This window comes from Aquila chrysaetos, chromosome 13 (genome assembly GCF_900496995.4).
Source record: "Aquila chrysaetos chrysaetos chromosome 13, bAquChr1.4, whole genome shotgun sequence".
Taxonomy (NCBI): Eukaryota; Metazoa; Chordata; class Aves; order Accipitriformes; family Accipitridae; genus Aquila; species Aquila chrysaetos.
The window spans coordinates 23,878,823-23,902,996 of NC_044016.1; the positions used below are offsets into that span (position 1 = coordinate 23,878,823).

Sequence of the window (24,174 nt, forward strand, 5' to 3'; positions counted from 1 at the left end):
ACATGATGGGAAGCATAAGGACCTACCCAATATAAATCTGAAGCATGAAAACAATGATTAGTGTATTGACTTACTGCTGTATCTACAATCAAACAGGAAATCCAACTCCACGATCTGCAAAGAGTAATTATTGTAGAAATTTCTCTCACCTCAGATTAATACACTTATCTAAACCAGACTAACTAAAAGCTAGTCTGAAACGGTGTGTTTTGGTAACAAAGATAACCTCACAAAATCTACAGACATATCATAGACCTTTTAAGTCGGTTTTATATTAAATCCAGGAATAATATTTGTGAAAGAATGATTGATCTGTCCCAAAAATGCTGACAAACAACAAAGAGAACATACTGCAGAGTCTACACAACACGTATTTTGCTGCCCTTATTCATTAACTACACCCTCAACATTGGCTAATGCTGTTCTGCAACAAGAGCAGACCTCTTTCCTATACAGTAAAGGCAGCCTCCCCACACCCTCTCTGAACACACAACTCTGCATCTACCACATTAGCACATACTTGCAATAAATATTGCAGAAAGCTGGCCTGCTTTGACACTCTCCACATCATTAGTGTTACCTAAATACACAATTTAGTTACCCCACAATACACAAACCGGATTTTTTTGCAGTCTACATACACTTATTTGTAATGGATGCCTTTATTTTAAGGTAACTCAGATGATCAGTATTATTCCTGGCTGCTTCCCCTCCTCGCCCCCTTATTTAATTCTAACATTAAACAGATGTTACAACAGCAGGAAAACTATACTAATGTGTCTGTGCACGTCCTTTTTATTCTATCTTCCTGCCTGTTTTCAGAGGTTTTCAAACACAGAACTAATGGAACTCAGTAACACTGATTACATGACTTCCTCACTTACCACCTATGAACCCATTAACTTGCATTTGATTAAAACATATTCTTTAAAAAGGCATCTAATCCTAATTGGAAAGGATGAAGATAAGGAATTCAGCATCCTCCCGGCAGTTTGTGCCAACAGCTAACCACCCTCACTGCTGAGAACAGCATGTCCTAGATCTTACAGATTTGGCTCTTGTTACTTTGATGGCAATTTTTTTTAATGATGTGAAGAAACTGATCTAAGCCTTTCACTGTAAGATATTTTCTCCATCTGTCACTGATATATACTAGACCTCTGCTACACTTGTTAGTATTTCAAGACCCTTTTATAATCTCCAGAACTATTATATTCAACTATCAGTCTCACAAGCAACATTCTCCCCTCCTCTTCATTTTAAACTGACAGAAGTAATGGTAGGGATTTTATATATATATATTTATATTTTTATATATATATTTACCAGTTTGTCATTGCACTAGACAATGTAATGGTAGGGATTTTATATATATATATATACACACACATATATATTTTTACCAGTTTGTCATTGCACTAGACATTTATCTAGTAAGTTCTTGTCAGAATTAGTTTTCTAGGAAATTAGAGGTTTTAGAGGTGTGGCTTGCAATATTTGTCCCTGATGTAAGAACCACCTAACCATCCTAAAATGCACTTGAAAAAACCCAAATTATAAAGCAATGCAGATCAAGTTCTATGACTATTCTGTCCTCTTTACTAATGATCTGTCACACAATCCAAACGTTACGTACAGAACTCATGAGCAGTTTCACAGTTGCTCCCAGTTTGTTGATAAAAATAGTTATCATCTTCAGGCTTATAACCATTTCCTCTTTCCAAAATGAAGCATCATTAAAAATTGCACCTGGAATTTTCTCACTTCTAAAAATTCTTAAAGTGCGTTCAAGTCACATCATACAGCATTATTTTTTAAAATCTGATTGTAGCACTAGGTAGCATAAAGACAAATGTCCTTTTTAAAAAAAAGCACAAGTATTGAACTTTTCTGACCAGGTTTCTCAGAATTATTTTTTTTAAAAGAGGAACTTACTAAAAAAAAATAATTTTCATACTGGCCTGTAATATTTTAAACCTGATGTTTTAAGGACATAAACAATACAAAAGAGTCTCTCTTCCTACAAACCTTCGTTCTCCTCCAATCTATCCTTTCTGTTTCCCTCTGTGGCATCAACTTCCCTTCAAAAACTCCTATTTTTTCTTCCAATTTACTCTGTCTTCATAGGCTACTAAGGTGAAGATTAGGAATGGGAGAGCCTGAGAGGCAAAAAGAAAACCTGACCCAAAAGCAGGTTGAACCTTTGGAGTGAGTTACAGTGAGCAACAAGGCAATGATGCACAGGGCAACAGTGCTAAGACAGTCCAAATACACTGTTAAAGATGAAAAAATGAACTCCTCCTTGGAAATAGGATATGAAAATGACTAATGACAAAAAAAGTGGGCAATATAAACAGCTCCATCTGACACCTGATATGACATATACTGCAACAATTTTGATAGCAGTACCCACAAATAACTTGCGGACTGAAGAGAAACAGGAATGTTAGCAAGGTGGTTTGTACCTTTGAGACTGTTTCACACCAGCAAAGACATCGTATCAGATATTGGTTTCTCATTTCTTGCTCAAAGTACTAAAGTAAATCCTGAATCAAACACTGCACTGAGGTGTGCCACACAGTTAAATCAAATTCAGAAATGATACTTTCACAGAATGACATGAATATGAAACAAAGGAAGATGAGTATTACTTTAGTGTAACGGGGTATATAAGCAAAAATTAGGTAAGTTGCATTTAATTCTACAGTATCTACAACCTTATCCCAAATAGTGAAAGAATTAATCTGAAAGCTAAAGAACCTGTGACTCTTCCTGATGCAAATTCTTTTATTCATATGAAAGAAGTTTATTTTTATATATAACATCCCATTATATGTACTAAGCATTATTTCTGAATCAGCATTTGAGTATTTAAAATACTGCTACATGTAAATATCACAAACATTCTCCTGCGGCAACACCGCTCTCTCTATGTATATATGCGTATGCAACGAAGAATGTAAAATAAAAGCTATTTCAAACATATGATACATGCACCACTAAACAAGATTAAATATTGCTGCATAAATATTAATTAGTATATACTGCACCAACACACAACTTTTTATGCTCAGAAATTATCTGAGCGTGAAACCCTTCAAGAATATTCTTCCCCTCCTGCCTACCAACAGTCAAATATGTAAGTCTCTTCCCAATTCACCATATACAGCATATATGCAGTTCTATAGATATAGCATAGAGCAGTCCTGAGATACAGTCACTTGTGTAACAAATTCAAGGTTTTTAAACATTTTCTAAACATTTACATTGGGAAGCAAAGAATGTGAATCAGTCCATTCTTACACTGACTCACAATCTCCAAAAGTTGTATATTCGTGTTAAAAATTACTTTGCAAATGTTTCTTAAAGTGAACCTCATAGTCTAAACAGCATGCTTTTGCTTACGGTACTGCAACAAGCAGTTTCAGTGCTTAGCAAAAATTTAACTTCTAAACGGACTCTCGTGTTTGCTACTGCTAAAAGAGTACCTGAAAGACATGCAGTGAGAGAGTTTTGCTAAAACTATAATTCCCTGGGTCGCAGGGAAAAGTTTTTCAGAAATTAAAGAAACATGACTACTTAAAAATTACAGTTTCCCACTTCAGTATCTTCAGCTGAACTTCCAGTTCCTTCTTACTGAATGAACCTCAAGAAAATAATTTCTTAGATCTTGACAACATAGTAAAAATAACCAAATGCCCAGCATCCCCCCCCGACAGATAAAATCCTCTCCCCAGGTGCAAGAGAAAGCTTCACGTACCATTGACACATTCAAAGACATCACAGCACTTGCCAGGTGTTCCATCTCCACGCGAGACTATCTGAGGAACGGAGCCTGCCTCGCACATGGGGAAACCACATAAACCTGAGAGACACTCGCATCTGAAACCAAAGAACAGTAAGGAAAACTCCATAAATAAATGAGGCCACGTATAAGGGGAAAGAATAAGCAAGAGGAAAGCGGAAAGCTAGAGCACAAATTCCAGTATTTGCATATCTTAGAATCATCCTTTTTTAACTTAACGACCAAGATAGCTTATCAACCTGAAGGGTTTTTTTAACCATCCAAACTCTGTTTGCTGGTCAAGCAAACAAGAAGGTGGTACTGTGCAACACCAACACTTCTCTAGTGATAAATGTAAAAACATAGAAAACTGTAGTTCCAGATTGTTTGAAAATAATTGTATTCTCCAGACTTGCAAAATTAGGCTTCTCCAACCCTCTCTGAAAAATCAAAACTGGTGAAACACTCATAGCAGTAAATGCACCCATTCATTAGGAAACCATATTCTACCCAGTTTTATATAGGGAATAATTAAAGAGAAAGGAAGACAATGCAGAATCATTAAATCTAAGCCAAATGAAAATAATTGCAGGTTCTCTTTTGGTTTTTGATGGTGCTGCCCTCAGTTTGTGGAGGGGCAATCAATTACATGAGAAGCTGGGAAGTTAGGTATATTAAATACTGTGGTTAGTTTTACAGATTGGATCATTCTAAACCAAGTATTTTCTCCATGTAAGTAGTACTTATTTGCTTATTTAAGAAAACAGCCTTAAGTACTGGAAGACATAAAATGTAGATAAACAATAGTCATGTATGTTTCCAGATTATTTGCTTTATGATTAACATAATAGTTTAAAAGTCAAACACTTAAGACCTTTGATAAATTCACATTTAACAGACTTCTTACCGAGAACAACGGGCACATTGTAAGGATAAGCAGCGATGATTCAATAAAATGCAAGACAAAAGGAACAAAGAGAAATATGCAAAAATCATAGCTGAGAAACTTCATGAAATAGCACTTACATTTTTCAATTTAAAATCACAGATTTTTTTTTTAAAAACAACTTGTAGATTAATTTAACATACTAGAAATACATATGAATTTTAAAAGGAAAAAAAGAACTCAGCAGAATTCCTGTAATTAGGAATTAAAAAAATAAAAATAAGAACTCCACTTGGAATACTTAAAATATTTGAAATAGTTGTTAACAAGACAACTGCCACATTAAACCATCCATTAGTAAGAAGCATCATTAGTACTTAATGCATTTGCTTATTCTTTATGCTTAAAAGCAAGAAGTTTGGTTCTCCTCTACCATGCATGTCTCCTTAATTGCCCAACAACCATTTTATCTCAGACCAGTGTTCAATGAATGAGGAAGAGCCACCTCTCAACAGACAGGGTTTTAATATATCTCCCTTTAACCTCGGTGTTAGATAACATTGTTATATTCTCCACTGTAAGGTATTACTCAAAAGGAAGTTTGCAAGAAGAAATACAAGTCAAGTAATCTCACAAACGTTTATTACACTATCTGAAAAGGATTCTTAAAAGACTGCATGATAGCAGCATGTTACTATAAGGGAATAAATGAGTCAATAAAAGGAAGATACTGGGGGGGGCCAGGGAGAGAAAAAAGAATACCTCTAGCAATCAGCAAAAAAGAGTAATTAGCACTGTCAGGTTCAAGGAATTTGCACCTTAACCCACCTAGCAGACATGACTTTGGAAGATGCTTTTCCCTTGTGAGAAGAATGAAACGCAGAAATAAGTGCCTACATATTACTAAAGATGAAAGAAAACAAATCTTTTAAAACTTATATATAAATAATTGGGTTTGCACGGCAAGGTTTTGGTAGCGGGGGGGGGGGCTACAGGGGTGGCTTCTGCGAGAAGCTGCTAGAAGCTTCCCCTATGTCCGACAGAGCCAATGCCAGCAGCTCCAAGAGGGACCTGACGCTGGCAAAGGCTGAGCCCATCAGCCAACAGTGGTAGTGCCTCTGGGATAACACATTTAAGAAGGAGGGAAAAAAAAATAACAAACTGCACAACTGCAGCTGGAGAGAGGAGTGAGAACATGTAAGAGAAACAGCCCTGCAGACCCCCAGGTCAGTGAAGAAGGAGGGGGAGGAGGTGCTCCAGGTGCCGGAGCAGAGATTCCCCTGCAGCCTGTGGGGAAGACCACGGTGAGGCAGGCTGTCCCCCTGCAGCCCAGGGAGGTCCACGGTGAAGCAGATATCCACCTGCAGCCCGTGGAGGACCCCACGCCGGAGCAGGTGGGTTCCTGAAGGAGGCTGTGACCCCGTGGGAACCCTGCGCTGGAGCAGGCTCCTGGCAGGACCTGTGGACCCATGGAGAGAGGAGCCCACGCTGGAGCAGGTTTGCTGGCAGGACTTGTGACCCCACAGGGGACCCACGCTGGAGCAGTTCATGAAGAACTGCAGCCCGTGGGAAGGGCTCACATTGGAGAATTTTGTCGAGGACTGTCTCCCATGGGAGGGACCCCACACTGGAGCAGGGGAGGAGTGTGAGGAGTCCTGCCCCTGAGGCAGAAGGAGCAGCAAAGAAAACGTGTGATGAACTGACCCCAACCCCCATTCCCCGTCCCCCTGTGCTGCTGGGGGTTGGGGGTCAGTAGGGAATTTGGGAGTGAAGCTGTGCCCGGGAAGAAGGGAGGGGTGGAAGGAAAGTGTTGTAAGATTTATTTCTCATTATCCCACTCTGATTTGACTGGTAATAAATTAAATTAATTTTTCCCCAAGTCAAGTCTGTTTTGCCCATGATAGTAATTGGCGAGAGATCTCTCTCTGTCCTGATCTCGACACACGAGCCTTTTGTTATATTTTCTCTCCCCTGTCCAGCTGAGGAGGGGAGTGATAGAACAGCTTTGGTGGGCACCTGGTGTCCAGCCAGGGTCAACCCACCACAATAAAAAAAAAAAGTACAGACACAATCTGAAAGCAGTATTAAAAGCCTAGATAAAAATACCAGGTTTCACTTCAACCACCCTATATTCAACATCCCGATAACCTCTGGGAAAATAGGTAGATCAAACTTCCTAAAAATTCACAAGTCTTTCACACAGAAAATGGCACATGTGATGGAAATACAGTTGTGGACCTTGATTATCCAATTCTCATGAGCTGAAATTACCATTCTTAGTTTTATCGCCTTCACAATACGGTTTTTCAGACATGCCTGTATCTTCTGTATTCTTTGCCTCACATTCGTTATCACTGATGATTTGAGTTGCAGGAGAATATTAAATAATTAGATTAGTAACTTGTACTTCTGCCCTCTCATATTCTTCCCAATCAACTGCTTAAAAAAACCCCAAAACCCAAAACCAAAAAAACCACAACAAAACACAAAACCAGACAATAAAAAAATATGAATCGCCAGATTAAATAACTTAAGATAGGACAATCTTCCAGAAAAAGGGCTGAAAAAGATGTTTAAAAGACTGGTGGGAGCCAATATTCCTTTCTGCAGAAAAGAATCCCTCCCATTCAGAGTAATCAAAGCTTCACATACTCATTCACAGTGTAAGCAAACAAAACCCCACCGTCCAAAATTTTATAAATTGACTTCCCATTTGGTTAAAAACCAATCCATGCATAGGAGAATGTCAAAGTAGCAAATGGTCTCAGATGGACTTTTAAATAGTCTGCATTCTTTTCAGCCAGCTGTGCTAGGAAAGCCTTTGACCATCATCCAAGCTATTAGCATGGAAAACATTGTTTTGGAGACAGAAGTCTTTCAGGAAGAAACCCAAGGAATTCTGGTAGCCAAGCATGGCTGTCACACTGCCAAAACAACAACATCTGGAAATCTGGAATAAGTGATCCCATTCTCAGTAAGAGAGCAAAATGAGTTTTATAGTACTTGATTTTTCTGAAGCACCTTTTGGAGCAGAAGAACAGATGGAAGAGTAGTCCGGCTCTGTGCTCTATCACAGGCAGCTATCTACCTGCAGGGTGTGTGTATCTTAGCCTTGGTATTGAGCCTTGGGTTTGAAGAAGTTTAGCAGGCCAGACAGTGATAAGCCTGTTGATAGAGGCCATGGTCCCTCTCAAAATAATTTCTATAAAATTTAGCTGTTCAGACTGCTGATCAGTAAGGTAGAATGTTGCTTATGAGCTACTCCCTCTATAACTATAACTTGCCTAAGGAAAACAGACACAGCAGAAGTTACTACAAGGAAACCTTCTGAAAGAAGAGACAACTTTACACGTTACCTTCTCTCTTTACACAGCCTGCAGAGACACCACTGCAACATCAAATAGCATGGTGGCAGGTCAGTACTTGAGGTACCAAGAAGCTGGCACTCAGTATCTGTGCCCGCTCCACCCCCCCCCCCCCCCCTTATTAATAAAGGCTCTAAAGAAACACGTCTCTTGGGATGTTGTACCATAAGAGCACTCAAGGCAAGTCAAGAAGAACATGTTCTTTTAACAAGGAAGAACAGTCCTGTAAGAGAGTACAATGTCCCCTAAGATGGCCCAGAAAGAAAAAAAAGGGAATCAAACAGTCATGCAAGAGACTTCATGGACTGCAGCCTGAAAAGGTGGTGGGATTGCCTGGAAGGAACCAAGAATCCCAAGTAAGAAGTCAGCTGTACTGAAATTTTGAAAATACAGAATCAATCTGACTGGTAAAACGAATTGTCTCCAGTTCTACAGGTTAAAAAAAGAAAAAAAAGTAATAACAACAATCCTAGAAATTTCAACAACTGAGAAAGGGAAGCTTCAGTATATAAAGAACCAGAAACAAGATGATGTTCATTAACTAATGCTGTACAGACTGAGGAAGGTAACTGCTTCAGTAATATAAATGGCCTGATTTTTACTTTCAGTTTTTAAGTTCTTCAAAACAGAAATAATTCCATTACTTGTTTCTTTTATGTTTGAGGGTTTTTTTTCCTTTTTTTTTTCCTTTATATCATCATTTTCCTTTTTCCTTTATGTCACCAAAAGTACAAAAAGGAAGAAGGAAAAAAAATTTAAAAATCAAATGGAATAGTTGTAAATGACAATTTTTATTTAAAATCTAATTATCGTGGTTCATTTACTTCTGCTATTGAAACAGATGAAAAGAGAGAAGGGCTTGCTTAGCCTCAGAAAAGCTGTTTTGATGGCAGGATCAAAAGAGTTCTCCAGGCACAAGGCATAATGGCTATGAAAATGAGAACGGGCACTCTGGAAGAAAGATTTAGTCCCAGTGAATGGGAAGGTTGGGGCGGGGATGTGTTGAGGAGAGGGATATTTATTTTGAGGATCAAAACAAAATTAAGTCTAGAGAATTAAGACTACTGAAAAGCATTCCTGAAACATATATCACATTCCTGTGGAGATATTATCACAGTCCTCCTTTTTTTCCTTGCAGGAATCTAATACAATTTGCATCAACGTTATTAGCACTTATGTTACCTAAATGTAGTAAACTCCCACAGATCCATTAATAATACAAACACTTCAGGAACTGTAAAACAAGGAATCTTCAGAATAGAACTCCCAGCATTATCAAAGCTTGATGAACTAGGGGCAAGGAAAAGAGATTAAATGCAAGACCCTCTCTACCATCAAGCACAGGGTATAAGAGATGACAATACAGCAAAGTGAAATATTAACATAGTCATTAAATCAGTTAAGCCACTTGAACAGTGAAACACTTGAAACCACGATGTAAGCTAAGTAGGCAAGATGATGAGTTTTAAACCGGTTAAGCTACAGCTTAAGGAATCAACCAAATGCTAGTCTTAAGAAAAGATAAATTCCAGTCCTACACAGAAAGCGACACTGCCAACAAAGACAAAGCCGTTGGGACACCTCCATCTAAGACGTTTGGCTAGAATTTTCCTAAATCTTCAGACATACAGAATGGAGAGTTTTCACCCACAAGTTCAGGGCTACTGTTTCATGCATTTTGCATTTTCAGTTTTAAAGATATGATTAAGCAAGTCAGTAATGAAAATATTCCTTTTTCCTGGAAAGCTTTTAGTATTTTATTCTGGAGATCAATAATAAACCTGTAGAAAGAGATAGCAGAACAACTGTGGAAGCTGCATGTAACAATTATCAGACCATTTCCAAATGCTCAAAAGTTTTGCATCACTTCTGTATGAACTGACTCACATGGAAGTTCTTCCTATTTTAATTCTCCAGGGTGTTTACTTATCAAGAAATCAAAGCTAGTGTGCTCCCAAGTAAGAATTCCTTTCTAAAATTCTGGATATTGTTACAAACAGATACCCAATATATTAGTGCATTTTTCCATGATTATAGTAATCTTTATACGCAGGGAACATTTAATATTACAAAAGACAACTATCCAGCTTTTAATCAAAGATACATTGATTAAAGGAAAGGGAATGGGTTTTGTGCATCTTTTACATATTATTGTGTTAGGGAATAGCAAACAGATGCTAAGCAAGGGAAAAAGTCATAAAATCAGCATTCTCATCAAATAGATTATCATCTTTCCAAGGCTTATTAGAATCCAAAGAGTTCATTTGACTAAAAGACTTGATTTCATCCTTTGAACTGGTCTTTTTCCCAGAGGGATGAGATGGGAAAAGAGGACAGTCACAAAATAGTCATGCCATGGAACCAGCAGGCATACAACAACAGGCCAAGCGTACTGACTTTTTCAAGTACACTGATATATGTACAGACCCTTTTGAATTCATCAGTATGTGAAATAAAATACAATATAAACCATTATATCTAACCCTGCATTTTTCTCATATTTTGCTATACCAGCTTATATTTCTGTTGAAGATCTGTTTTTACCACTATGTACCTCAGTTACTCTTTCCTTAGGTTTATCAGCCTCACTCTTCATAATATAACAAACATTTCAAAACCAAAGATAAGACATTACTTAAGATGTTATACAAATGTTAGTTATCTGATATTATAAGAATCTATTTCTTTTCTTATTTCACTACTTTTTAATGAGGAATTATAAATATCTGATCCTCTTACAAATGAAACACAATTCCTAAAAACTTCAGGTCAAAAAAAATCACTTACAAATAATAGTTTTATATGTAATTCACTAACTTCAGTATTCCTGTAACTACAAACTTTCTTACCCTGAATGACATATCTCCCTCAAACTAAGCCATGAGGGATGGCTTTGCCATAAGGAAACCAAAAAACCCCCAAACCAACAACAAAAAAACAAGCAAAAACCTCCACCAACCTCCCCCAAACATATTGTTGTTTAATTTTATCTGATTGTTTAATTGGATGTCCACTGTTTCTTCTTTGAAAGAAAAAAACCCCAATAATTATGCTATATTTAGCTTTTCCATGCCATTCATGGTATTAAACACCTTTCTCACACCCCTGTACAAGTTTAGGAAGGATAATCATAGAATCACAGAATAGTTTGGGTTGGAAGGGAACTTCAAAGGCCATCTAGTCCAACCCCCCCTGCAATAAGCAGGGACATCTTCAACCAGATCAGGTTGCTCAGAACCCCATCCAATCTGACCTTGAATATTTCCAGGGATGGGGCATCTACCACCTCTCTGGGCAACCTGCTCCAATGTTTCACCACCCTCATTCTAACAAATTTCTTCCTTATATCTAGTCTAAACCTACCCTCTTTTAGTTTAAAACCATTACACCTTGTCCTGTCGCAACAGGCCCTGCTAAAAAGTTTGGCCCCATGTTTCTTATAGGACTCCTTTAAGTACTGAAAGGTTGCAATAAGGTCTCCCTAGAACCTTCTCTTCTCCAGGCTGAACAACACCAACTCTCTCAGCCTGTCCTCATTGGGGAGGTGCTCCAGCCCTTTGATCACCTTCACGGCCCTCCTGTGGACCCACTCCAACAGGTCCATGTCCTTCCTGTGCTGAGGGCCCCAGAGCTGGACGCAGTACTGCAGGTGGGGACTCACCAGAGCAGAGTAGAGGGACAGAATCACCCCACTCGACCTGCTGGCCATGCTGCTTTTGATGCAGCCTGGGATAGTGTTGGCCTTCTGGGCTGCGAAAGCACATTGCCAGCTCATGTCCAGCTTTTCATCCACCAGTATCCCCAAGTCCTTCTCCTCAGGGCTACTCTCAATCCTTTTATCCCCCAGTCTATATTTATACTGGGGGTTGTGCTGAGCCAGGTGCAAGACCTTGCACTTGGCCTTGTTGAACTTCATGAAATTTACATGGGCCCACGTTTCGAGCTTGTCCAGGTCCCTCTGGATGGCATCCCATCCCTCAGGCATGTCAACCGCACCACTCAGCTTGGTGTCATCTGCAAACATGCTGAGGGTGCGCTCGATCCCACTATGTCATTGATGAAGGTATTAAACAATACTGGTGCCTATAAGGACCGCTGAGGGACACTACTTGTCACCAATCTCCATCTAGACATGGAGCCATTGACCACTACCCTCTGGATGTGACCATCCAAACAATTCCTCATCCACCAAACAGTCCACCCATCAAACCTGTATCTCTCCAATTTAGAGAAGGATGTTGTGGGGCACTGTGTCAAAGGCCTTACAGAAGTCCAGATAGACAACATCCGTAGCTCTTCCCTTGTCCACTGATGTAGTCACTCCATCACAGAAGGCCACCAGGTTGGTCAGGCAGGACTTGTCCTTGGTGAAGCCATGCTGGCTGTCTCAACACCCCTGTCCTCCATGTGCCTTAGCATAGCTTCTAGGAGGATCTGTTCCATGATATTCCCAGACACAGAGGTGAGGCTGACAGGTCAGTAGTTCCCAGGGTCCTCCTTTCTACCCTTTTAAAAAATGGGTGCAATGCTTCCCTTTATTCTGGTCACCAGGGACTTCACCTGACTGTCATGACTTTTCAAGTGTCATGGAGAGTGGCTTGGCAACTACCTCAGCCAATTCCGTCAGGACTCTGGGATGCACCTCGTCAGGTGCCATAGACTTATGTATGTTCAGGTTCCTCAGGTGGTCATGAACTTGATCTTCTCTTACAGTGGGAGGGGACTTTGCTCCCCCAGTCTCTGCCTTGCGATCCATCCACTTGAAAGGTTGCCAGTGAAGACTGAGGCAAAAAATTTGTTGAGTACCTCAGCCTTCTCGTCCGTTGTTACCAGTTTGCCAATTGTGTTCATTGCAGGGGTACGCTTTCTTTGACCTTCCTTTTCTAGCTGACACACTTGTAGAAGCCCTTCTTACTATTTGTTGCATTCCTTGCCAAGTTCAGCTCCAGCCGTGCCTTGGAGCTCCAGCCATGCCTTGGATAAATTGACTAAGACTCTGAGAACTGTTCCATGCTGTTTTCATATGAGACGTGCTAGAAAGCAAACTGTCCAGAAGGGGCAAACATGACCTTCCTAAAAATGTGGCAAACCATTACATAATCATTTAGCTTCTGAATTTATTCCATTATGGACTAAATTTAAAAATGAGGCCAGAAGATTGTTCCAAAATCCCAGTGTTTCTGAAACGAAACAACTCCATTCAATTAGTGAGACCTTTTCCAGGTAGTAGGAACCATGTATGTAAGAACTGTAACCCTTTCCTAGAAACAAGATTCTTGTAATTCCACCAATGACATTTTAAGGAAGAGTAGTGAGAAACTACTTACTATTTTAAAACAGTCCATAACCTTCAGTTCCACTTTTTAAATATTAAATAATTTAAGAAGGAAAAAAGGAAACAGCAATTTGTGGCTGCTGAAGTCTAACACAACGTTTCCTGCTATTTTCTAGAGGAAACACAACTTCAAAATCTTTTGATATAACCTCAGTAATATTAATAATATCATCTGCTCCGAGTACAGTTGGAAACTGCTGGGAAATTCTCATGTCTATTTCCCTTCTAAAATGCAAGCATCCAAGGGATAATTTTATTGCTTTATTATGTATGTGGGTCTCCCTAGGCATCTGTGCAGTTGTGAGTTTGAAGACAACTATCAAAGACATTACTGATCTCTGTGATAGAAACAGAAAATTGCCTGTTCTAATCAGAAATTATTCTGAGCTAAATCACCTATACAATTTCCAAACAAGTTAAGAGCTGATTAAGTAGAAGAAATGGAACAAAATAGAGTGGAAAGTCTTGCAGGGAGGAGGGAGAGCAACATTCAGAGTGATCAAGGTATACGCTAATTCTTAGATTGACAACCAAACCCAAAAATTTCTAACAGAAAGATATGTTTACCAGCTTATTATAAATTGAAAGAGTTCAAACACCAGCTTGCTTGTCAAGAATGAAAACAAACCCAAATTCTATAGACATTACAATCTCATACTACTTCCAAGCATAAAACACCATCTAAAAGTAGATACAATTAAGAGTTAATTTCATTTATCTGAGTTAAAATTTCTTCTTAACAACGAAGGAGTAAATATACCATTAACACAGCACATGGTCAGATTAAAGTACTACATATACTTTTCCATAAAAACTCATACATAAAAAAAGGAAGGTGCTTACATAACTATGATCAACACTTCCTCCCCCTGTCCAAATGCTAGGGTTTTTTGCTTATGGGTAATGTGCTCCTTCCTTTAGGTAGCATTGTCTTGAAAGGTTTTGCAATTCAATACTCCCTAGGAGTTGGTGGAAGAGCATGGATGTGTATTTTTAACTTGTACAATACAGGTGCAAAAAGCTGATCTTATAAAAGATGCAAGCAGGGACCCCTATATTTACGACATCTTACAGCTTCTGCTGCAGAAGGTTTACTTGCTATTTATTCTGAAAACATTCTCATGTTTCCTCTCTTTGTTAGAGGTCTCTGACAGTCAGAAGTCAGCAATCAGGCTCCAGAAATGCTTGTGTTTTAAGAGCTTCTGTTCCAAGTTTTATTGAGATGGCTTTAAAAACAAAACAAAACCAAACCAAACCCCCGAACCCAAAAAACTTATCTTTTTCTCATTTGTGGACTTCAGGAAAATATGGTTACTTGCCAGAACAACCCACATCGTGAGGCTGGATGCCAAGGCAACAATAACTATCATCACACTGAGAACATCTAGGAATTGCTGAGGCAGCTATAGTAAAGCAGGAAGAAGGGGACTGCCTGAACTTTGAATTCAGCAATTCATTATATCTCCTGGAAGAGCAACATGAAGAAGATGGACATGGAGCGTGGGTCACCTATAAAGGTCACGCAAGTGCCCTTTTATCCTTGCTCTTTGTGGATATTCAGTACAGTGCAGTCTGTAAACAGGACTGAATACCACTTTCTCACTTAGCAGACCCGAATGAAGAAAAATGGTTTTCATGGGAAAACTATTTGCTGTTTACTAAATTTTGAGGATTTCTCTTTAAAGACTAAAACACATGAAAATGCCTAAACACTTATTTCCAGATATTATGAAACTTCACAAAATTGCAGTGTTCTATTTAGTCTTTTCATCAACTGTTAAAACAAACAAAACCCTATTACGAGCCTGAGCTTGACGTGGGATGGGTTCAACTAGCATCAATGTAGACCTTTCCTTCAATACAAAACCCACCTCTTCAGTAAGGAACAGAGTCTCCAATTCAACACCAAGTGTTACACCATGGTACTGGATGGTACAGATATACTTGAGATGGCCAGGTGGTCTACTAGAGTTAGACTACAGGAGGAACAACTTGAGGAAGTTGGCCATGACACCTAGAAACCAGAGTTTCTAAGATGCTGATGAAAGAACTGAAGGAATAGTAAAGCTTCTGCAGAACCCTTAACATGCTTTTGTTAGATCTCTGGTCCAGCTACCCAGGTTACTAGAAGTCAAGCCCTGAATAGAAATCTCAGGAAGATACAGGTGCTTGGATTTGTATTTGGTCTTACCAGTTCCAGCTAAACTTTCCTTTAACAAAAAATGGGATCCACAACCATTTTCTCTGGGATACCATTTCTTGAGGATGAGGTGGGTGGAGGAGAAGGATCTAAAATTCTAGAACAAATACAAGGGAGACCTCTGTACCAGCAAAAATTGCTTAGGAGAGGTGACTGGTACAGGGGGGGAAAAGAAAAAATTGTACCTCCTGGGAAATCATGACTGCCCTGTAAAGAAGGTTGGGAAAAAAGAAGTGGTGAATCCTGCACTGAACACCCAAACAATATATCATAGAATTAAGGCTTTCCAAATATAGGAAGACCTAAGAAAAGAATCTAGACAAACATGCAAGAATCATGTCATATTTTGATAAGGAACGACGCAGAAAAGATCTGGCCCAGCCAAGCAGCTAAGAACAATGAACAGAAAGGGTGTACACTACCCCTCCTATTGAGTAGGACAGATGCAAAGGTAATCAGGGACTCAAAGGCCACCTCTACAGATGGTATTGGAAGAAAAACATTATCCAACTAGCTGGGTATGGGTACTCTCAAATATAATGCAAATATAAATTGGTAATAGCTTAAAAGAGAGCTTACAACTATAGACTTCCCAATTATGATTCTGGTGCCTGCCATAAAATGAGAAGAAAAGAACTGTGCTGGCTTATGTGTAGCTGCCACTAGGATTCCCTAGACACTGTTGTAACATGAACTACAGAATATCGGCTGGTAGGTCTAACCCCCTGACAGGTTGTGGACACAACAGATCATACAATGACAACAGGTCCAAGTGTCATAAAAGGGGATAAAGTACATTAAAAACAATTGCTTACTAGGCAAAGTAATCTAGAAGGATAACAAAATAATAAATAAATTTAAATGACCTCTGAAGGCATGTGATTTTTTGCATAAACAGCTGCCACAGGACCTCTGTTTCAGTTCACTAACATGAAAGGACAGCATAGTTGACTTAACGGATATCTATAAGTCTTCTGAAAAAGTGAAACTGCTAATGATGAATTTTTCAAGTGGCATCTATATTCTGCCTAAGACAGCAAAAAGTTCTATTAGAAACAAAAGACTACAAATAATAGAACAGGTAATTTCTTCCTTTGGAATCAAAACCAATTCAGTAATGGTATACAAAATTTAGAGACTCTGTAATATAAACTGCTACAATTCCTTAATGTCTTTAGAACTGCTAAATGAAGCACACTCATGGTAAAAATATTTTAGTACAGGACAGATACAAAAGAGTGTTTTCTTAATTTAACAGATTATTCTGAAAGGGAAGCATGTTTTTGTAAATTTACTCTTTTCCCTACTATTTCATCCCTTGAAATGTAGTTTTCTTAATTAAATATGACAATAAAAATCTGGTTTTGTACTGTTCTAAGTTGTATTCAATTTCTATCCAAATATAGCTTAACATAAACCTTGGGTAAATAAATTATTTGCTACTACATCAAAGTATTACATTTTTATACAGCTCAAGAAAATGAGTAAGTATTTAAGAACTGGGGGCTGGGGGGGGGGGGGGGGGGGGGGGGCGGGACGGACACAGCGTGTAGCTGGGCTGTTTTCTAAGCAAAGCTTTATGCTTGGGGAAAACAAAATGCACATATAAATTGCCCCTCCAACCCTCCAACAGGACTGAGTAGGTGATTACAATGTAAAACAATATTTTACTATATCATCCAGAGAACTAACACTTTTCCTGGTCAAGTACATTTCACTTCCTTACCATACTGCAGACCAAACTGTGGCATTGCCATTCACAGCAGCCCCAGATTGCGACATTCTAGCCACATATAAAGAAAAACCAACAGAGAAAAGACTATTCAAACAAGGAAAAGGAGTTCTACGACTAATTAATTTGAGAAACTTTTTCAGAGGTTTTCTTCTAAACAATAAACCTGTAATCCTACTCCTCCACAGTACTTGAGCTCATTGAGAGTTTTGCATTTGCAATGCCATCCAGCTATCTGTAACTAAGTGATAGTGAAATGGTCCGATTCAGAGTTTCCATTTGCTCATCCCTCAAGCCCAAGCCTTTTGGGCTCAAATCTTGCAAGATTTTATCTGTAAAAAGCTCCTCTTCATTCTTCTAACATATTAAATAGTCATCGTGACTTGTATTCCTGTTTCATTTAGATTTATTAAGCAGTTCACTGCTCAAAGTTTCTGTCTCTCTGTTACTTATCTTCCTCTGTTACGCTTCATTTACATTTGTTTCTTCCCTCCTCCTCCCACCACGTCAACCTTGAGACTCCTTTTTTAAAGCTAAGACTCAGAAAATAACCTACTGGAGATTTTGATAAACATATATTAACTATTTCTGAACTTTTTCTAATCTAGAACATATTCAGGCTTATGGTGTGAGCTTTTAAAATAAGTATGTCAAGCAAACTTGTTACTGAGATTTAGTGAACACACCCCTGGATGCTTCTCTCTTCTCAGAAGGATATTATTATATTTTGTATTATCAGCAAGATATTCAAATCCAGCATGTGCATGCTGCAGGAGTTCATCTCAGGAGGTAAAGGACCATAACGCTGATTCATCAGGGCTGAGTCATCTCCAAAGTCTGAGGGAAGAAAGCTGTGGGAAATGTTCCTCTTCAATGTTAAGTAGTTTGAGGAAGGAGATACATTTCCATTCTATAAAGTAAACCCTGTCAGACAATATTAATTAAAAAGTCCTAGTTTTGTTTCGGGTTTTGTTTTTTTTCTGTTTGTGCGTTTGGGGGCTTTTTGTTTGTTTGTTTGGGTTTTTTTTTTTGGTGTGGTTTTTTTTGTTTGTTCGTTTGTTTGGTTTTTTGTTTTTTTGTTTTTTGTTTTTTTTTTTACAACAAAAAGGACTGGCACTACAGAAGACAAACTGAGAAGGAAGACACTCTGATCGTCAGGTGTTTAAGGCAAGCTTATTATCTTCAAAAGACAAAATCAAGTTTCATAAAACTGCTTCTGTCAAAGCAACATTGGTTGCTTTTAGCTATAATTACATCCTTTAATCCTCAATTCAATCCTCTAATCAGTTTTCCCACTATTTTTCTCAGAATTGATATCAAGATAATCAGACTTTAATTACTTAGGTTTTGTTCTTTTTAACATTGGCACAATACTGACATCTTTCTAGTTCTCTAGAATTTTCTTAGTTTAGCTGGTTTTATTGAAAGACTGAACAAGAATAGCTGGGGCGCGGAGGGGAGGTGGGGGTGGGCAGGGCAGAATCTCTGAAATAACAGAGCACTGAATGAATCTTGAAGTTACCAGATTTGTAACAGGTGACAGCAGGGAAAATGGAAACTGGCGGAAGAGAAAAGAGCACAGAAGCAGGGGTATAGAACTAGAGCAAGAAGCAGAGAACTAGTAAAGAATAAACTTCCAAATTATTCTAATAAAGAGAGCAGCCAAAAAGAAAAAAAGATAATCCAAAAATACTTGGTGCAAAGCTATCCTAACATGCCATTTACCCCCTTGTATATAATCCTATGAAAAATGTACAAAACCATGTAAGCAATAAAGATATAAGCCAAAACTAATCACTGAAATCAGCTCCTGTTGTTACAGTCCATTATTCATAGAAATAAACAGATTTTGATAAAGATTTTTACACTTACAAATAAATTCTCAAAGGAATCTGAAAATTTGAAGAAAATTCATTCACAACAAAAACTGGAAACACCCGAAGATAACAGATTCTGTACAGTTCATATTGATCATCTCTTCATTTAACTTCGTAATAGAAGACGACAAACTTTTATTAATAAAACCATGATAACATGTTCTCTCTAACACATTTTTATTCGATAAGCTCCTTGGAGAAGTGAGCATCTTTGCCAAGACCAGAGACAGACATATCATTTAGCTTTCCTAACATAATAGCTGGAAATTTAAGCTAAGTGTCTCATGACAGTCTGATGAAAGACGAAGCAATCAGTATTTTGATATCAATGCCAATCAGTAAGCTGTTGTGTTTGAACCATCGCATTAGAGATCAGTGTGAAACTAAATGTAAACTCTGAACACAAGTACAAGAACTTACAGCATCAGATGTTTGTTTACTATTCTCACATTTCCCCTGGCATTTGTAGAGGAGTTTTCAATATTATGAATATGCATTCAAGAGCTCACTCATAAAACAAATGCCAACTTAAGAGCAGACTTAAGGATCTCTGTTTTCCTAGCATATTACATACAAGAAACCAGTTAAGAACATGTCGTGGTTTAACCCCAGCCAGCAACTAAGCACCACACAGCCGCTCACTCACTCCCCCCCACCCAGTGGGATGGGGGAGAAAATCGGGGAAAAAGAAGCATAACCCACAGGTTGAGATAAGAACAGTTTAATAGAACAGAAAAGAAGAAACTAATAATGATAATGATAACACTAATAAAATGACAACAACAATAATGAAAGGATTGGAATGTACAACTGATGCCCAGTGCAACTGCTCACCACCCGCCAACCGACACCCAGCTAATCCCCCAGCGGCGATTCCCCGCCCCCACTCCCCAGTTCCTATACTAGATGGGACGTCCCATGGTATGGAATACCCCGTTGGCCAGTTTGGGTCAGCTGCCCTGGCTGTGTCCTGTGCCAACTTCTTGTGCCCCTCCAGCTTTCTCGCTGGCTGGGCATGAGAAGCTGAAAAATCCTTGACTTTAGTCTAAACACCACTTAGCAACAACTGAAAACATCAGTGTTATCAACATTTTTCACATACTGAACTCAAAACACAGCACTGTACCAGCTACTAGGAAGACAGTTAACTCTATCCCAGCTGAAACTAGGACAGAACAAGATGTGGGACAGATGTCAGTCTGCTCCTGCTGCATTTGAAGTTGTCAGCTACTTGTTAACAGAGTCAGTGATACACCATCCATCCTTAACCATGATACTCTCCTTGACCGCTCTCCAGTTCTGCTAGCATTAAAGCCTTTATTTTAGTGGCAATGAATGAAACAAATAATTGTAACTTCTTGAAAAAGTCCATAATCTTAACAAAAATAGTTTCATGAAGTCTAAAGATTGTGACCTTATGAAACACTATCTCTTTGCTTTCAATAAATTATTCTCAAATGTACATTAAAACATACAGTGCCACTTCTTTTGAACTTAATGATTAAAAAGAGATATACTATGGATTTAGGTGATTCTAAACTGAAGCACAATCAATGCAATGTTAATATTTCATCATGAGTTTAGTAAGAAAATCCAGAATTAAGGAAGAACATCCCCTTTTCACAGTGTAGATTCAGTCATCCATAAATCTGCACTTTATCTGACTTTTTCTATAGTTTTGAAATGCAAGTCTCATGTGGAATAGAGACCCTGTCTTCAAACATAAAGCTCCAATGTTTCCTCAAATATGAGGAAACACTGAACCTGAATTCAAATGGTTTGACTTTCATGTTCTAAGTAACTGAACTTAGTTTCCCTTTCTGCTCTCTCTCTTTTCATACGTATACTTCTCTTCCCTCTAACCTTCTTCTAGCCTTTCTTTCCTGATTATCCCCATGTCTACGTTCCTTTATTCCCCTCTTCAAGTAATATCTTTACCTACAGCACATGAATGATGACTATGGCACTGTTTTCCTTAAGAAGCATAGCAGTATATTAAAATCTAAATAACTAAATACATTTCCAGCAGGCACACAACATGTAAAGAATCTATACAATCTTATTGCTGCCAGATTGAGCTTTTCTTTTTTCCTTCTCACCTACTCTACTAAAAAATACATTATTGCTTTTGCTGAATTAAGGCAATCCAAAAATCTAGCAACCCACATAATAACTATATACAGCAACATGGACTGAGCCACAAAATTAAAAATTAATGGAGAAGTGCAAGACACCTATAATTGTTTCAACCTGCCTGCAGACAGACTAGGTTATGCTTATTGTGGGGTTTTTTTTTTTCCAGTTTTACACATCAAGGAGGACAGAGATATTAACACAAAAACCCCCTGAGATCCGATCATAAGACTCCAGGAGCTAAGAACTTACCTATCCCAGCTTTAATCCCTTGTTAAACTCTGATCCCAGTAATGCACAGCAATCTGATTTCCAAGAGGTTTCAGTGCAATTCACAATTATCTAATAATTCACACACTCTAAGCCTGCTTGTACAATTGGGGTCTTTGTGTGCAGGAGCTGAGAATACTGGTTTTGTCACTTAAGTACCACGCACATGTACAAGTACGCTTCAGACATCAGTTACAGTTAATACACAGCAAACCAACTGGTTTTTAAACATTACATAGAAAGAAAATAAACATATTTTTAAACATTATCATAGAAAGAAAAAGATTCTTTCATGGATATGTTTGCACTAGGTGTTTTATTTAAGATCAGTTCCCTTGTGTGTGCTAGAAATAGAAAATATTTCCAACTGGTCATTTTTCTGAAGTAAATGAAGTTTTACTTTCTTGGTACTCTACGTTCCCTGCTAGAAGGAACACTGAAGTTACCATCTACAAAGAATAAAGTGGGTATTTTTCATTCCCTCCACCCAAGCAATAGAAAAATCAAACCACAACTTACATTAGATTGCAGAAAAATAGAACACAATTTTACTTTTGGGAAACAAAAATAATTTGGCCTATATATCACTTTTTAATCCAGCAAGTTGAAACAAATTTGGAAGTAAAAATCTACCGTTAATCTAAGTTTTCTATTGTGTCAATGTTTGAGTGTTAATCTAAACTAGAAATTTATGAAATTTTAATCTGAGATTGCTTCTTTGACTGTATCTTTCCAAACACAGTCCTTCGTAGCATTTTATTCTAGTTGTCTTGAACATGCTGAGCTGTACTAGCAGCAATGCAAGTACGATGACTGCTTAAAATCTACAGCCTCCTGTGCAATCCCAACTAGCCAGGTCAGATCTCAACTAATACTAAGTTATCGTAATTCTTAGGAAGGTTAATAAGAATATGTTAAAAAATAAAGGGAGGATACTGAGAATCCATACCACGTTCTGGTCCAAAATTCAGAAAACGAAAAAAAGAAAACAACTCTGAATGAAAGAACATTTGTAGCATTCACTGAATAAGAAGTGAATTTTTTAAGCAGCAGACTACTACATGTATTCTACAATTACGAATAAAATTTATCAATTTAGAAATATATTTTCAGATTTTAATAGACAGGATTACTGCACTATATGAAGTTCTTCACATATCTTTCTGCCTTAATTTGTTGTTGTTTTTTTTTTTTTTTTTTTTTTTTTTTTCCCCCCAAATAGATGTGTTTTTAACTCTCCATTCAATAAGAGACCCTCATATTTCATGGAAACAACAGTTGTAAAGAAGTCACCATATTACATGTCTACCCAAAGGGTACCCAACAGGGAAGACCCCTGATTCATTACACAACTTTTGCCATTTTCTACTTTCTGAATTCTTGCAAGTTTATCGCTCCTTTACAATCTCACAAGGGGTTGAGAATATGGCAATATTGTATGGTGCGAAGACCTTTATACCAAATAAACCTACTAGCTACATCTACATGAAATACTTTCTTTTTTGTGTAAAATATTTTCATTGATGGTAATTTTTGCTTGAATTCGTATTTATTGGGCATATTGCTGAATTGGGTTTTGGGAAGTCTGTTGTAAAACAGAAGTTGAAACAGTTGTGCAGAACTTTGGAACAAAACCAACTCCAAATTGTCTTATTTTTCTGAGTTGCAATAAATTATACCTACTTGAACAATAACAGAAGTAATATGGAAGTGAGTACTTGAAATTTCTGTCTCCTTACTGTTCCAGATAGCCACTGTCTTTCAGCTTCTTACAGTGGTCTTCCACATACAAAAAAAAAATACTTTTTTTTCTCTAACTAGGCAAAATTTTCTTGAGCATGTCTTCTGCCATCTCCATCATTTAATTCCTTACAAAGACCTTCAAAAGTTTCTCAAAAGACTTTACTTTTGTAAAATTAATTGAATACACTGAAAATCAATCTAGAGGCACAAACCTCTGAGTTTTAGCAAAAATCAGCTTCATGCATTTGCATTGAGAAGAATTTTTTTCTGCTTCAAAAAGATAGATTTTCTATTTGTATTAGCCTGATATACCTTTAACCTACTTCACGTATCTTTTATTCTGTATTAACATTTATTGCCACAGAAGTATGCATTATTATCTTGTATTTATAGTACTTGAATCGTAGAGAAGAAGTTAAAAATACTCAGCCATCAAGACACCAACCTTGTGGGCAGGGTACAGCAGCCATCAGCCGTCAGCCTGACTTGGGTTTCATAGCTATCCAGTGGGCAAACAACTTGTTGAACTGGAGGACATTCCACTGTGCTGCAATCCACACTGAACACTACGGAGGAAGGGGAAAAGAAAATTCCTTTTACTCATGCTTTAGAAGCTTTTTGCAAATTACTTCATCATAAGCAACCAGTTATGCATCAGCCTTTTAATTTAAGTCAGAAAAATTATCTAGTGAATTCATGCTTGGTAGGTAACATTACAAAAAGACTTCCTTTCTCTTTAAGATTCACTTTTTTAAACTATTGACTTGGGAAGCAACTAAGCTAATACTTGTTAATAAAAAATTTCTAAAAGTTAGACAGGCAGCCTTACACAATCATTACACCTGTGAA

The 24,174-nt window shown here is 37.9% G+C and overlaps 1 protein-coding gene across 3 annotated transcripts in view; it reads right to left on the reverse strand.

Moving 5' to 3' along the window:
- CRIM1 (cysteine rich transmembrane BMP regulator 1) overlaps positions 1 to 24,174 on the reverse strand; it is a 203,502-nt gene that overhangs the window by 80,608 nt on the left and 98,720 nt on the right. For all 3 annotated transcript variants that reach the window (XM_030034489.2, XM_030034490.2, XM_030034491.2), the window contains 2 exons: positions 23,771 to 23,891; positions 3,761 to 3,882 (listed from right to left, as the gene is read on the reverse strand). In XM_030034489.2, coding sequence (XP_029890349.1) covers positions 3,761 to 3,882; positions 23,771 to 23,891 — 243 coding nt within the window. The remainder of the gene's footprint in view (positions 1 to 3,760; positions 3,883 to 23,770; positions 23,892 to 24,174) is intronic.